General features: G+C 52.2%; 1 protein-coding gene and 1 long non-coding RNA gene across 2 annotated transcripts in view; one reads left to right on the top strand and one right to left on the bottom strand.

Annotated features, from left to right (window-relative positions):
* LOC311623425 overlaps positions 1-13834 on the top strand; it is a 45245-nt gene that overhangs the window by 16112 nt on the left and 15299 nt on the right. The window lies entirely within an intron of this gene.
* NDUFS7 (NADH:ubiquinone oxidoreductase core subunit S7) lies at positions 115-9479 on the bottom strand. The gene is made up of 9 exons (XM_084885405.1): positions 9399-9479; positions 9102-9204; positions 7611-7644; positions 6427-6495; positions 5803-5920; positions 3858-4037; positions 3739-3785; positions 2807-2895; positions 115-280 (listed from the first exon to the last, which is right to left on the bottom strand). The coding sequence occupies exons 2-9, from the start codon at positions 9115-9117 to the stop codon at positions 183-185; spliced, it is 651 nt and encodes a 216-aa protein (XP_084741531.1). The 5' UTR covers positions 9118-9204; positions 9399-9479; the 3' UTR covers positions 115-182.

A 13834-nucleotide genomic window follows, 5' to 3' on the forward strand; every position in this document is an offset into this window, starting at 1 on the left:
CTAAGGACTGACCCTGACCAAGGAAGCACTTGCCCACCTACACCCAGCACAAGGGCACCTCTCCACTGCCCAGGACCCCTGCCCATACTCCCTGAGGGCAGGCTTCCATGCCAGTGCGTTTCTCAGGTTTATTGACCATCTCTCAGGATGAGGAAGAGGATACGAGGTGGCAGTCGGTGGCACTACCTTCGGTACCAGATCTTGATTCTCTTCTCTCGCTTGATTTTCTTCTGCAGCTGCAGGATGCCATAGAGCAGGGCCTCGGCGGTAGGTGGGCAGCCTGGGGGCGGGACCTTGCCTCAGTGTCTGCCCATGGGGAGGGGGCCCACAGCTCTGGCTCTGCCAGGAGCCCTTGACCAGTGACTGGATCTGGGCCCTACTGGAGCACCACCCCTCTCTGCTGCCTGGCACAGGGCACTTGGAACAGATGGATGGCCAAAAGGCCCGGCTGTGGGCAGCAACTACAGGCCACACGGAGCAGAAAGGCCTGGGCTACCCAGGGCCCTAGGAAGAGTGACCCGGGAGCTGCAGGTGGGCTGAGGGCTGCCTGACCCCTTCCCATGGTGGGAGGGCTGAGAAGGACCCTCACCCCAGCATCCAAAGAACACACAGAGGGGGTGGGCAGTTTGGTCCATCACTGGAAGTAGCCAGCAAGGTGGGCAGGGCGGGGAGGCTCACTCACTGAGAAGGAAATCCCCAGAGTCTCCAACCCGAGTATCTCAGGTGGCAGAAGCAGAGAAACACTGCCACCTGAAGGACGGCAGGACCTGACAGGCCTGCCACCTCGGGAGGCTGGATAAAGAACTGTCAGTCATTTACTTCCAGCTGACTCTGGGGTGCTCAGTGCCTGACAGTATGATCACAATGGCCATTTGGTAGATGGGAAAATTGAGGCATGGAAAGATCTGCCTGAGGTCATGGGTCAAACAAGCAGTGACTGACTAAGGGTCTGGCTCCTGGTTAAGGTTAACAAGCCTGCAGGGCAGACTTCTATGCATCTTTCAAAGTCCTACACAATAGGGGGGGTGGGGCACGTCGGTGTCAGGCTCCATCCCCCCAACCTGGGGGTTCCCCAAGGCCTGGTCCGGTGATGGGGCCTTTCTAGGGCCCAGTGCTGCCCAAGCCAGGCCCAGGCCTAGAAAATGCACTCAATATCTGCAGCCCAGCCGTTCCGGCTCAGTGGTTGAGCATCAACCTGTGAACCAGTTCGATTCCCAGTGAGGCAAATATCCCAGGTTACGGGATCGATCTTCAGTGTAGGGCATGCTGGAGGCAGCCGACCAATGATTCTTTCTCATCATTGATGTTTCTCTCTCTCTCTCCCTTTCCCTTCTTCTGTGAAATCAATAAAAACATATTTAAATAAAAAGAAAATAATCTGCCAAAACCAGTTTGGCTCAGTGGATAGAGCATCGGCCTGCAGACTGAAGGGTCCCAGGTTCGATTCCAGTCAAGGGCATGTACCTTGGTTGTGGGCACATCCTCGGTGGGGGGTGTGCAGGAGGCAGCTGGTTGATGTTTCTCTCTCATCAATGTTTCTAGCTCTCTATCCCTCTCCCTTCCTCTCTGTAAAAAATCAATAAAATATATTTTAAAAAGAAAAGAACCTGATGTTCAAGATTAAAAATCAATCAATCCATAAATAAATATTTGCAGAATGCTAAATTAATCAATGTTATTTTCCAATGAGGTCTAATGTGGAAACCTGTTTCTCTGCCTTTGGGAGGTGCCAGTACATGCCCAGGAGGCCACCCCCTGCTCATTGGCCCAGTGAGGAGGCGAGGGAGTTGTGCAGGACGGTCCGATAAAATAAAGACACCCAGTTACATGTAAACCTCAGACAAACCACTGATACTTTTTTTTAGTATTACTATATCCCAAATGTCATGGGATATATTTATAATGAAAAAGATTATTATTCATTGTTTCTCTGACATTCAAATTTAACTGGGTCCCTGCATTTGTATTTGCTAAACCCGGACACACACCCTAGTTATCTAAGCAGGGTGGGGTCTCACCACCCATCATGAGTCTGAGACCTCGCAGACACTGTTCAAAAAGTCCTCCAGGAACTTTTTCCTATTTTTTAACTGCATTTATTTGGATTGGTTTCTATTAGGTGGAATCATATAAAACTGAGCTTAAAAATGGCCAAATATCAGCAATTTTGTACAGCTCAACCAAACCCTTTTCTTTTTCTTTTTAACATATTTTTATTGATTTTTTACACAGAGGAAAGGAGAGAGATAGAGAGCTAGAAACATTGGCCAGCTGTCTCCTGCACACCCTCCATCGGGGAAGTGCCCACAACCGCTGTACATGCCCTTGACTGGAATTGAACCTGGGACCCTTCAGTCCGCAGGCCGACGCTCTATCCACTGAGCCAAACCGGTTTTGGCTCAACCTAACCCCTTTGATGTTGGCCTGGTCCAACATCTGGATGAAACTGGGGAGCTCATGAAGAAAGGACAAAAAGGAAAGACTGGTGTCACTCTTCTTAGACCCAAATCTGCTCTTTTCACCCCCCGCCCCCAAATTTTTATTTATTTATTTATTTCAGAGAGGAAAGGATGAGAGAGAGAGAGAAACATCAATGAGAATCATTGATTGGCTGCCTCCTACATGCCCTGACCTGGAATCGAACTGTGACCTCCTGGTTCATAGGTCAATGCTTAACACTGAGTCACGTCGGCCAGGCCAAATCTGCTCATTCCTAAAACAGGGAGAGCCGCCATGTCTATGGGGCACGGGGACTCCTCTGGGGGCCTGCAGGCCCGGGCGCCCGGAGACGAGGCGGCGGACTTACCGGGGACGTAGATGTCCACGGGCACAATGCGGTCACAGCCCCTCACCACGGAGTACGAGTAGTGGTAGTAGCCTCCTCCGTTGGCGCAGCTGCAGTGGGAAGAGTGCTGTGAGGGCCTCTCGGGCCATCCCGTTCTTGCTCCTCCTCAGGGCCCTTCCCCCAACCCACACCCTCCTTCAACTGCAGGCAGGTGCCTAGGCTGCCAAAAAGGACAAGAGGGAGATGAAGTCTAGGAGAGACAGCAGTCACCTGAGACCGGGAAGAGCAGAAATGAATGGATGGGCCTTGGAAACATGTTGCTCAGTGAGGAGCCAGGCACAAAGGCCACACAGCGTGTGATTCCCTTTATATGAAACGTCCAGAACAGGCACGGGACAGGAGACGGGTGCACGGTTGCCAGGGGCTGGGGAAGAGGGTGGGAGTGAGTGCTGATGGGTGGACGGGGTTTATTGTGGGGATAATGGGATAACCTGGAATTAGACAGATGGGATGGTTTTATACATTGTGAATGCATTAAAGCCCACTAACTGCACACTTTAAAAGGGTGAACTTCCTGTTATGTGAATTCTATCTCAGCAACAACAAAAAAGTGATTAAACAGGTTTTAACAAAGTAGAGAATGACTACAAGTTAAAAAGGCAAGGAGAATGTGAACTGTCTACAGAGGGTGATACCATTTATGTATGCATAAAGAAACGGACAAATCAGATGGGGAGCAATAATAACCCACAGGAAGGGACATTCTGGGGAGGGGAAGTGCACACAGCAGAGTGTCAGAGTCACTATTCGGCTTCCTGCAGGTGTGGGGTTTTACTGAGTATAAATTATACCTCCATGACCTCGGTCAGACAGAAGCCCAGATAAAACACAAGTGTCACAGGTATGTCTCGTCCCTGAAGCCAGATTATGGCCCCAGCCCCACCGGAACTCACCTCCCCATGGACACAACATAGCGCGGCTCTGGCATCTGGTCATAGACCTGGAAGAGATGACAGGGTCTCCGTCAGCTCAGTCCTGGGCGGGGGAGGGGTGGGTGTGGGGCAGGGCCTACCTTGCGGAGGGCGGGGGCCATCTTGTTGGTGAGTGTCCCGGCCACAATCATGACATCTGACTGGCGTGGGCTGGCTCGGAAGACCACGCCAAAGCGGTCCATGTCATAGCGGGGTGCTGCCATATGCATCATCTCCACTGCACAGCAGGCCAGGCCGAAGGTCATAGGCCACAGGGAACTCTGAGGGGCCGGGGTGGTCAACCCGTGAGTGGACAGTGGACCATCATGTTTAAAGAAACTGGGCAATTTCACATAGAAAAACAGGTTTCTAGCCTTTCTTGAAGAAGGACACACCAGCTATTCCCCACCCTCTTCCCCGTACAGCAACCATGTGACCGCCAGGCCCCTCAGACCTAGCCTGAGCTTGCTGCTTGCCCCAGTGCAGGGCTGCCCAATGAGAAGGTAAGTAGGCTAGGCCTGTGGGTCAGCACTTGCCAATAGCCACGTTACAAAAAAAAAAAAAGGTGTCCTGGCCAGTGTGGACAGTTTGTTGGGCATCATCCCGTGCATGGAAAGGTAGCTGGTTCATGCCTGAGTTGCAGGCTTGGTCCCAGTAGGGGACATGCAGGAGGCAGCTGATAGATGTTCAGCTCTTGCATCAATGTTTCTTTTTCTCTCACCTTCTCCCTTCCTCCCTCTAAAAAAATAAAAACAGCCCTAGCCAGTTTAGCTCAGTGGATAGAATGCCAGTCTGAGGACTGAATGGGCCCAGGTTCAATTCTGGTCAAGGGCACATGCCCGGGTTGTGGTCTCAATCCCCAGTAGGGGGCATGCTGGAGGCAGCCAATCAATGATTCTTTCTCATCATTGATGTTTCTCTCTCCCCCTCTCCCTTCCTCTCTGAAATCAATAAAATATTTAAAAAAGATAAAATTAGTTTTAATACCACTGATGTAACCTAGTACATCCTAAACCCCATCCTTCCAACGTGGGCACTTGCTGCTCTGAGTGCCTGGCAGCCTCATGTGGCGTAGGCCTAACCCTGAGGATCTTGTTCTGGACACCCCCTGGTGTCCAAGAACTCCAAATGCCGATTCCTCCAGAAAGTCCTTCTGGATGGCCTTAAGCGCCCTGACTCCTTTATCTGATTGGTGTCTGATTTTCCCACGGCTGTGCTCCTTGGCTAGAGCTATCTCTGCTCCTCTGCTTAGAATCTGGGACTATGAAGTGTCCCCCACTGCCCTACTAATGTGCTAGTGGGGTGACAGTACAAGGGTTGCCCAACATGGCTAGGCCACCTGAGTGACCGAGCACCTGAGCCTCCCGCCCCTGACCTTGTCTCTTGGTGCTCACAATCATAAACAGGCTACAGTGGACATCTCTGTCCTGGAGCCAGAGGCTCTAGCAGGATCTTTGCTGTGGTGCTGTGTGTGACACAGACACACAAAAGACTGAGCGAGTGCAGAGCCATCAATGAGGGGTTGTTAACGGGGCCTGTCCAGCCCAGCACCCCCTGGCACTGAAAGAAGCCTCTGTCTTGGGAGACAGGACACACGTCCGAAGGGAGATATGCCATGCACACGACCTATGGGAATGGATACAAGACAAAAACTGTTCCGTGGCTGATGGTAGGGGCAGGGCAGGCTTTTAAATGTTTTTGCCAGGAAGGAGTTACTGTTTTCAGCACACATTACTTTTCTAGCCAAGAAGATTACTTTTACATTAAGAGACAAAAGAGGCATGAACAGAAGACAACTATAGAAGGGAAGTGGGCAATCTTCACTAAGGGTTGAGGGAGAGACAAGGGGATGGGACAGAGACACTGAGGGGATGGCAGAGCCAGGAGCTGGCGGGGTAGGGGGTGCAGAGGATGAATCCTGACATAATCACGAGCCTCTTGGGCTCCCTGAACCACAGGGGCAGTGAGCGTGCGTGCTGTACACGTGCACAGTGTGCAATCCTCAAGAGCAGAGGGTGGAGAGATGGAGGAGGGGAGGGGGCTCACCCGGCGGGCCCAGTTGATGAGGTCGTCCAGCTTGGTCACCACATACTCGCCCCGGCTGCTGGGAAGTGAGCTGGGTTTGGGGACCACGGCTCCAGTCTTGGATAAGACAGGCTGTGTGCTGAGAATGGGACACGGCACAGGGAGGTGTTAGTCAGGCAGGAGTCCCAGGAAAGAAACACTGCTACCCCCACAGCCTCCACCCTGTAACCTAACGGAGAGCAGCTCTCAGAGCACAGGTCAGAGCTGTGGTCACAGCTGGTCCTGAGGGCGGTAATGGGAGGGGCCATGGGGCCAGGGATTACCGTACCCAGGGGCCGCAGCATCTCAGCACCCAGGTCTGGGTCTGCTGAACAAAGGAATGAAAGACGGCAAGGATGTGCCTCAGGCTGCCTTGCTATGGCTCCAAGAGGCCCCTGTTTTCTCAGGAACTCAGTGTCCTCATGTGGAAAACAGAGGCCAACTGACACACTCTTCAGCAAAGGCCCTTCTGGACTGGGATGTGCAGCCAGGGCAGGGACCTCAGGGCTCTGCTGCATGTGGGAGGGCCCTGCAGTTACCATGGGTACGACTGTGCTGGGGGGGGCGGCCTTCAGGGTGTTCGGGCCACGGGGAAGCTGGCCTCACCTGCTTGGGCTGTCAGCAGCCAAACTGGCATGGACACATCGTACCTGAGCAGCCGCGCCCACGCCGGAGCTGCAGAGAGAGAGAGCACACGTGAAGAGGAGCCTGGGACATCCTGAGATGCTGCTTCAGGGGCTACACTGTAGCAGGGATGGGGCCAGTGGCCAAATTTGGCCCTCCGCCTATTTTTGTTAATTCTCACCCAAGGATATTTTTCCACTGATTTTTAGAGAGTGGAAGAAAGAGGGAGAGACAGAGAGAGAAGCATCGATGTGGCACCATCAATTTATTGCCTCCCAGATGTGCCCTGACCAGGGCTGGGGGTTGAACCTGCAACCAAGGTATGTGCCCTTTGTCCGGAATCGAATCCAGGACCCTTTGGTCCCCAGGCCAACGTGCTATCCACCGACCCAAACTGGCCAGGGCCACCTATATTTGTAAATAAATTTTACTGACACACAGGCACACTCATCTGTCCCTGTGCTGTCTGCAGCTGTTTTCACAAAGGCACAGCTAAGCAGTCTCCACAGAGGTCATCTGGCTTGTACAGCCAAAGACATTTACCATCTGACCCTTCACGGACAAAGTGCCTAGTTTTCATTCGACACTTCTTTCTTTTTCCGCTTTTCCCTTCATCTTACAGTGAATAAGTATTTTACCTCTGGGGAAAAGACTTTATCAAACCAAACCGCATTCAGCCCAAATCTGTGCCCACCTCCAAGCCCCCCGACTTCTCTCCACAACGAAAACCCTCTCCTCAGGTCTGCCATGGCCCGGACCCTATGGACCTGGGCTTGATTCCCAGGCTCTGTCCATAACGAGGCCCAGTGGCTGCCTGCCTTCCTGCCCTGAAGAGGCCTGCATGAGGTGGTCACCTGAGCAAACGCACTGATTACATTTGGTAGAAGTGAGTCCCGAGGGCACTAGGACAGGTGGACAAGGGTCTGAACCCAGGCTCTGCCACAACATGGACAGAGGAGCCAGCACACCACCTGCTGGAGGGCAGCTGCCAGTCCGTGCTGCCCCTGACTCGTGTGTGACCTTCAGCAGACAGGACCCCGTCCGTAGTTGCTCAGCCCTTCCCAGTTCAGAGGTATTCTGATCCCATCTCCCCTCCCAGTCTAAGCCCTCTCTTCAAGGGCCTCTGGATGGAGGCCAGGGCCAGAGACGGAGACACAAGCACTCACCGCAGAGCAAGGACTGGGCGGAGCAGGCCGGGAGCTGCAGAAAGAACCACAGGGTGCGGGCAGTGAGTGTTGGATAGCACCAGAGGCCTCACACTCAGGGGCCTGGACCAGCCAGGTCTTTGCCCATGAGACCTCCTGCCTAGTCACCTTCCCTCTACCCTCAGTCTATCTAAATTCTACTTTAACCAACGTTTGGTAAAGAGGGGTCTTTCAGAATATGAACGGGGTAGTGCCAATCCCCTGATTAAAACCCCACCACCCCTGGGAGAAAAGCCAGGCTCCACACAGGGCCATCTTCCCGTCCTCACAGTTCGGAGCTGCCTTCGTGCTATTCTGTCTGCCTGGAGCCAGCCCCAAGGCGCACAGGCCAGCCCCTCTTAGGGGCAGGTCTCACTTCTCAGGGGGTCTGCAGCAGTGCCCCGGCCCCCAGGCCCTCTCAATCCTGGCACCCTGTCCCATCACCACCTGCTCCTATTGGGGTGGTGCCCGCCTCCTCAGTGCTGGTAGGGCCTCCTGGTTCCTGACAGCCTCAGCCTTGGGTGGTGTGTGTTGAGCATGGAAGACAGGCTAACTGCCCAGCCCCAGACTCCTGTTCGAGCTGCCCCTTTCTGAGCCTCAGTCGTCCCATCTGAAAATTTAGGACTTTGAATAAATTTCCAGCTCAGTAAATGTCCGGTGAACTTGCACAGGAAAGAATACCCTCCTTGTCACGGTCTTACTGGAAACTGGCCTTTCTTTCAATTCTGCGTCACTAACCAATCCCGGGACCGCTACTGGCAGGACCCATGGTTCTCGCCAGCAGAAATCACGGACGTTTCCCAATGGTGTCACCAGGGCTGCAGACACCTTCACCCATCCTTCCAAACCAGTGTTTCCCCAACTTTTGACAACCCTTCTACAATTTTCGTAACGCTGAGTACCCCTCGTACTCATGAGAACGTGGAATTAGGCTCAGCTAAGCACGGTGCAGTGCATATCCCCACCAAACTCCGGTGCAACGCGTACCCCCACCAAACTCTTCCCGTACCCCTGGGGTACGCGTACCACACTTTGGGAAACACTGCTCTAAACCACAGTAATCGGACCTGCCGCTGGATTTCTGCGTTAATACCCAAGCACAATGAACGAGGAACTCATCAACCCGGCTTAGAGACAGAATCCTGACAACTGTCTCGGGATAACTGCTTTCTTTTGCAACCCTACGGGTTTCATCCTACGCGTTTAATCACTAATCTGGGGACGCAGGTTCCGGGATCGGGCAAGGCGGGACGCCGGCAGTTCTGGCGCCCCTCCCGGCCTCAGTTCCCCGCCGGTCCGGGTGGCAATCTCAGGCCCCCTCTCTCTCGGGAACTTCCAGGGCGGCTCCCCGGGGCGAACCCTGGGCCCTTCCAGGGCCCGCTCCGGGGCCCTCCCGAGGCTGGGGTTCCTGCGTCGCTACCCGGACCTCAGTTTCCCCAGGGGGCCCTGACCTAGGGGCCCCGACCCGCTCACCAGCCAACGCAGCCATCTTGGCCTCGGCCTTCAGATAACCTCTGCAGTCCGTCCGTTTTAGCGCTCCGAGTCCCGGGGGCCGTCACCCAAAGCGGTTCGACTGCTGAGGGAAAACGGAACCCAGACTCAGAAGGTTCCGCCTCCGTGGACGTCCCCCACACAGTGCGCCCCCAAACCCTCACGAGGGATAAAAGGACAGGGGAATCCGTCTCCCAATAAGCAGGCGCCCGCACAATTTTTTCCTTACTAGGAAGGCAAAAAGAAGGTTGCGTCCCTGGGTGGGCTCGAACCACCAACCTTTCGGTTAACAGCCGAACGCGCTAACCGATTGCGCCACAGAGACCGAGCTGCATTTTTCTCTCAGATGCGACCTTACAAAGCGTGTGCGGTCGGTAAACACAGGACGAAACACGCCTGCGCGCCGGCTAAATGGGTAAAATGGACTATAGGGACCTTTCCACTCACCGGAACAAGCTTATTTGGAAAAGCGCTGGATTGCAAATTTAAAGGTCCCCAGTTCAATCCCGAGTTTCGGGGAGCGTTTCAGCGCCCCTGAGCATGGTGGGGTTGTTTTTTGTTTGTTTGTTTGTTTGTTTGTTTTGGGGGCTTTTTAACAATATATTTTTATTTCAGAGAGGAAGGAGAGGGAGAATGATGAGAGAATCATTGATCGGCTGCCTCCCGCACGGCTCCACACTGTCGATCGAGCCCGCAACCCGGGCGGGCATATGGCCGGACTGGGAATAGAACCATAACCTCCTGCCTGGTTCATAGATCGGAGCTCAGTCACTGAGCCACGACAGCGGGCGGCCCGGGAGCATCTTTATCCTTTTTCGCAGCGGGTGCAGTTTCTCCTTTCACCAGAACGTGTCCTCATTCTGCAAATGAAGAGCAGGGCTGCCACTCATGCCAACGTGGGAGGACAGAGCAAGGAACGCAAATCCCGCATTCAAACCCCCTTGTCCCCACCTCCAAGACTATGATTCCAACCTAAACGTTCCCTTTCATCAGTCGGATCTTTTAAAAAGCAATGATTAGGTGTTTTGTTTTTTTAAATATTTTTATTGATTTTTAGAGAGGGAGAGGGAAACATCCATGTGAGAGATTGAAAACATCAATCGGCTGCCTCCTGCAGGCCCCCTACCGGGGATTGAGCCTGAAACCCTGGCATGTGCCCTCAGCAGGGATCCGAAACCTGGGTGCAGGAGGTGACTATGCTCAACCAACTGGCTACACTGGCCAGGGCAACCCGATTTTTAAAAAACAAACATATTTTTATTTATTTCAGGGAGGAAGGAAGAGGGAGAGATAGAAACATCCATGATGAGAGAGAATCATTGATTGGCTGCCTTCTGCAAGCCCTCCACTGGGACTGGGGATCAAGCCCAGAACCCAGGCATGTGTCCTTGACTGGAGTCGAACCTGGGACCTTTCAGTTAGCAGGGGGACACTCTATCCACTGAGCCAAACCAGCTAGGGCACAACCCAATTTTTTTTAAAGTGATAGCATTAGAACCAGTGTTAATTGTAAAACCGAACACTACTGAACATCAAAACTGGCAAAACAGGTTTCAAGAACACTTCTCGAAACACTTCCCGTTGTATATCATTTCTTTTTGACAATCCTGCTAGGTAACTGTTCTGCCCATTTTATGTATGGGAAAACTGAGACCCAAATAGGCAAAAAGGCAGGTGAGTGACAACTGGTCTCCTGGCAGGACCACTCCCTGCTCTGTGCTGGTACTGAGCAAAGCAAGGCCTGGTCCCTGTTCTTTTGTTTTGTTTGTTTTTTAATATATTTTTATTGATTTTTTTACAGAGAGGAAGAGAGAGAGATACAGTTAGAAACATCGATGAGAGAGAGACATTGATCAGCTGTGCCTGCAACCAACCTGGGACTTTTCAGTCTGCAGGCCGACGCTCTATCCATTGAGCCAAACCGTTTTCGGCATGGTCCCTGTTCTTAAGGAGCTCAAGGTCCCTTGGGACTGAGAGGTGGGGGGTGGGCCTTAGGCCAGAACCCTGCAGCTAAAGGGATGGCACACAGGTGGGAAAGAGGAGATGAAGAGCGGCCAAACCAACTGAGTAGTTCAGCTGGATAGAGCATTGTTCTGACACATTAAGGTTGTGAAGTTTGATCCCTGATCAGGGCACATACAAGGCTCAACCAATGAATACATAAATAAGTGGAACAAATCAATTGTTTGTCTTAAATTTTATTTTTTAAATATATTTTATTGATTTTTTTTTTTTTTACAGAGAGGAAGGGAGAAGGATAGAGAGCTACAAACATCGATGAGAAACATCGATTGCCTCCAGCACACCCCTCACTGGGGATGTGCCCACAACCAACGTACACGCCCTTGATCAGAATATCAGAATCGAACCAGAGACCCTTCAGTCCACAGGCTGACGCTCTATCCACTAAGCCAAACTGGTTTCAGCTCTGTCTTAAATTTTAAAAATTAATAATAGTAATAATAATAAAAGGGTGGCACTCTGACAGGACTATAAAATTCTGGCAGATGCACAAATAACCTTTCCCTGTAGTTCCCAAAACTGGATATATTGCACAGTTGGATTTTTATATTTATTTGTTTTTGTTGTTGTTTTATCCTCACCTGAGAATATATATATTTTTTTCTTTTTTAATAGAGAGTGGAAGGGAAAAGAGGGGGAGAGAGTAAAATCAATATAAGAGGCACATGGCTTGGTTGTCTCTTGCACACACCCTGACCAGGGCCAGAGATCAAACCACGACCAAGGTATAAGCCTTTGGCCAGTAATCAAACCCATGACCCTTCAGTCCTTGGGCCAACACTCTAACCACTGAGCAAAACTGAGTCACTGCCTCCTGAGTAAAACTGACCAGGGCTGGGTTTTTATATTTAAATTAACTTTGTGTCTTAGACACATCAAGGTTTTGATTTATAGAAAAGTTACAAAGATATTATAGTTTCAACTAGAGGCCTAGTGCATGAAATTCGAAATTTGTGCACTGGCAGGGGTGGGAAGTGGTCCTCGGCCCAGCCTGCACCCTCTTGCAGTCCAGGATGTCCGACTGACGGCTTATGTGCGATCCCTGGGAGAGCAGGCCCAAGTCGGCAGTCAGAATCCTTATTGCTGCCATGGAGGTGGGAGAGGCTCCCGCCACCACCGCTATGCTCACCAGCCATGAGCTGGCTTCTGGCTGAGTTGACCACCAGGGGGCAACTCCTGTGTTGAGCATCTGTCCTCTGGTGGTCAGTGTGTGTTATAGCGACCAGTTATCTCCCCCCCCTCCACTTCTGTCAATTTGCATACTAGCCTTTTATTATATAGGAGGATGTACCCCATACCTGTGGTTAACATGTTACACTGATATGATGCATTATCACAACTCCTGAACCAATATGGATACATTAAGGACACCCTCCTTTATTGGGTTTCCTTTCCCCTAAAGTTAACCACCCCGTGAGCATGGCATCCTGGGAACTGAGCCCCCAACCTATGCTCACATCTGACTGAGAGAGACCTCAGGGGACCACAGAGCCTCCCCACCAAGCTGCTCCTGAATTTCTAACCCACAGAAATCAGAATGTTGTTTCCAACTCCTGGGTCTCTGGTGCAATTTGTTATACAGCAATAAACAGGGAAAGAAAGAGCCTGTCTCAGGAACGGGGTCTTCTGGAAAAGGGGAGAGGGGAGAGGGGAGAGGAAAGGGAGATGGGACAGGGAGAGGAGGAGAGAGGGGGCACAGGAAATGTGGGGCAGTAGAAGCTGTGAATCTGGTGCTAAGAGTGACCCACGTTCATTGTGCAGACAGGCTTCTCTGTGGCTTGAGATTCTTACCCTGTGAATATGCTACTTTTAAAAAATAATTTTTAAAGATCAACAACAGACTTGCCAACACTATGCAATGAAATGCCCTTCCCAGGAAGTGGTTCTGTAGAAAATGGCTACTTCCCTGAGGTGTGTTTGACTGCTCTGCTGTAGAGGTTGGTGCTGGGAGTCAACTGACCGTAGGGAAGGCATCTGTGTAGTTTCAGGGTCCCAGGGTCTGGGTGAGGTTCTGGGCGGGGGGCTGGGTTGGGGAAGGCTGGGCTGGAGGAAAGTGTCTCAGGATGTCCTGGGGGAGGACAGGGGGCATCAGAGAAAACTCAGAAAGGTGCTGGCAGCTTAGAGCAACTAGTTAGACAAGCCCGTGGGGAAAGGGTGAAGGAGGCAGGCAGTGAAGGAGGAAGGCAGGAGTCACTGCCTCCACAGGTATGGTGACAGGGAAAGGTAGCAAGATCCCCATCAGTTATGGGGGTGCTCCTGGCAAGCAGTAGGGGCCAGGAATGCTGCTCAAAACCTTCCTCCAGTGCCCAGAATGTTCCCCACCCCCGCCCCAAGTCAACAGTGCAGAGGGGAAAGCCTGCTGCAAGAGAAATACAGGCTCAGCTGCCAGAACAATGGGGGGAAGCCATTGAGAATGGTGGGTGCAGGAGGCTGTGGGTGGGTGGGGTGCCCCAGCTGCAGCCCCGCCTTGTGCTGGGGGAAGTCCATCTTCTAAATACTCGAGAAGCAGTTGAGTGGCACTGGCTTCCCCAAGGGCAGCAACCACCTCTCGGGCCTTCTAGGACATTTCTCACTTGGCAGGTGAGCTGGTTGTGACTTCCTGAACAACTACCACCACCCATGTAGAGGGAGAACAGGCCTCTACCCACCCCACGAGCCACCACTGCCATCTTGCCTACGGCCAAAGTTTGAAA

Source organism: Pipistrellus hanaki (genome assembly GCF_964339955.1).
Source record: "Pipistrellus hanaki genome assembly, chromosome: 5".
Taxonomy (NCBI): Eukaryota; Metazoa; Chordata; class Mammalia; order Chiroptera; family Vespertilionidae; genus Pipistrellus; species Pipistrellus hanaki.

Excerpts from the sequence above, each read along its gene's own strand:
- NDUFS7 (XM_084885405.1), bottom strand. Across the intron at positions 6,496-7,610 it reads CGCCCAGTCCTTGCTCTGCG|CTCCGGCGTGGGCGCGGCTG; the intron begins GTGAGTGCTTGT and ends CTCTCTCTGCAG. Across the intron at positions 2,896-3,738 it reads TATGTTGTGTCCATGGGGAG|CTGCGCCAACGGAGGAGGCT; the intron begins GTGAGTTCCGGT and ends TTCCCACTGCAG.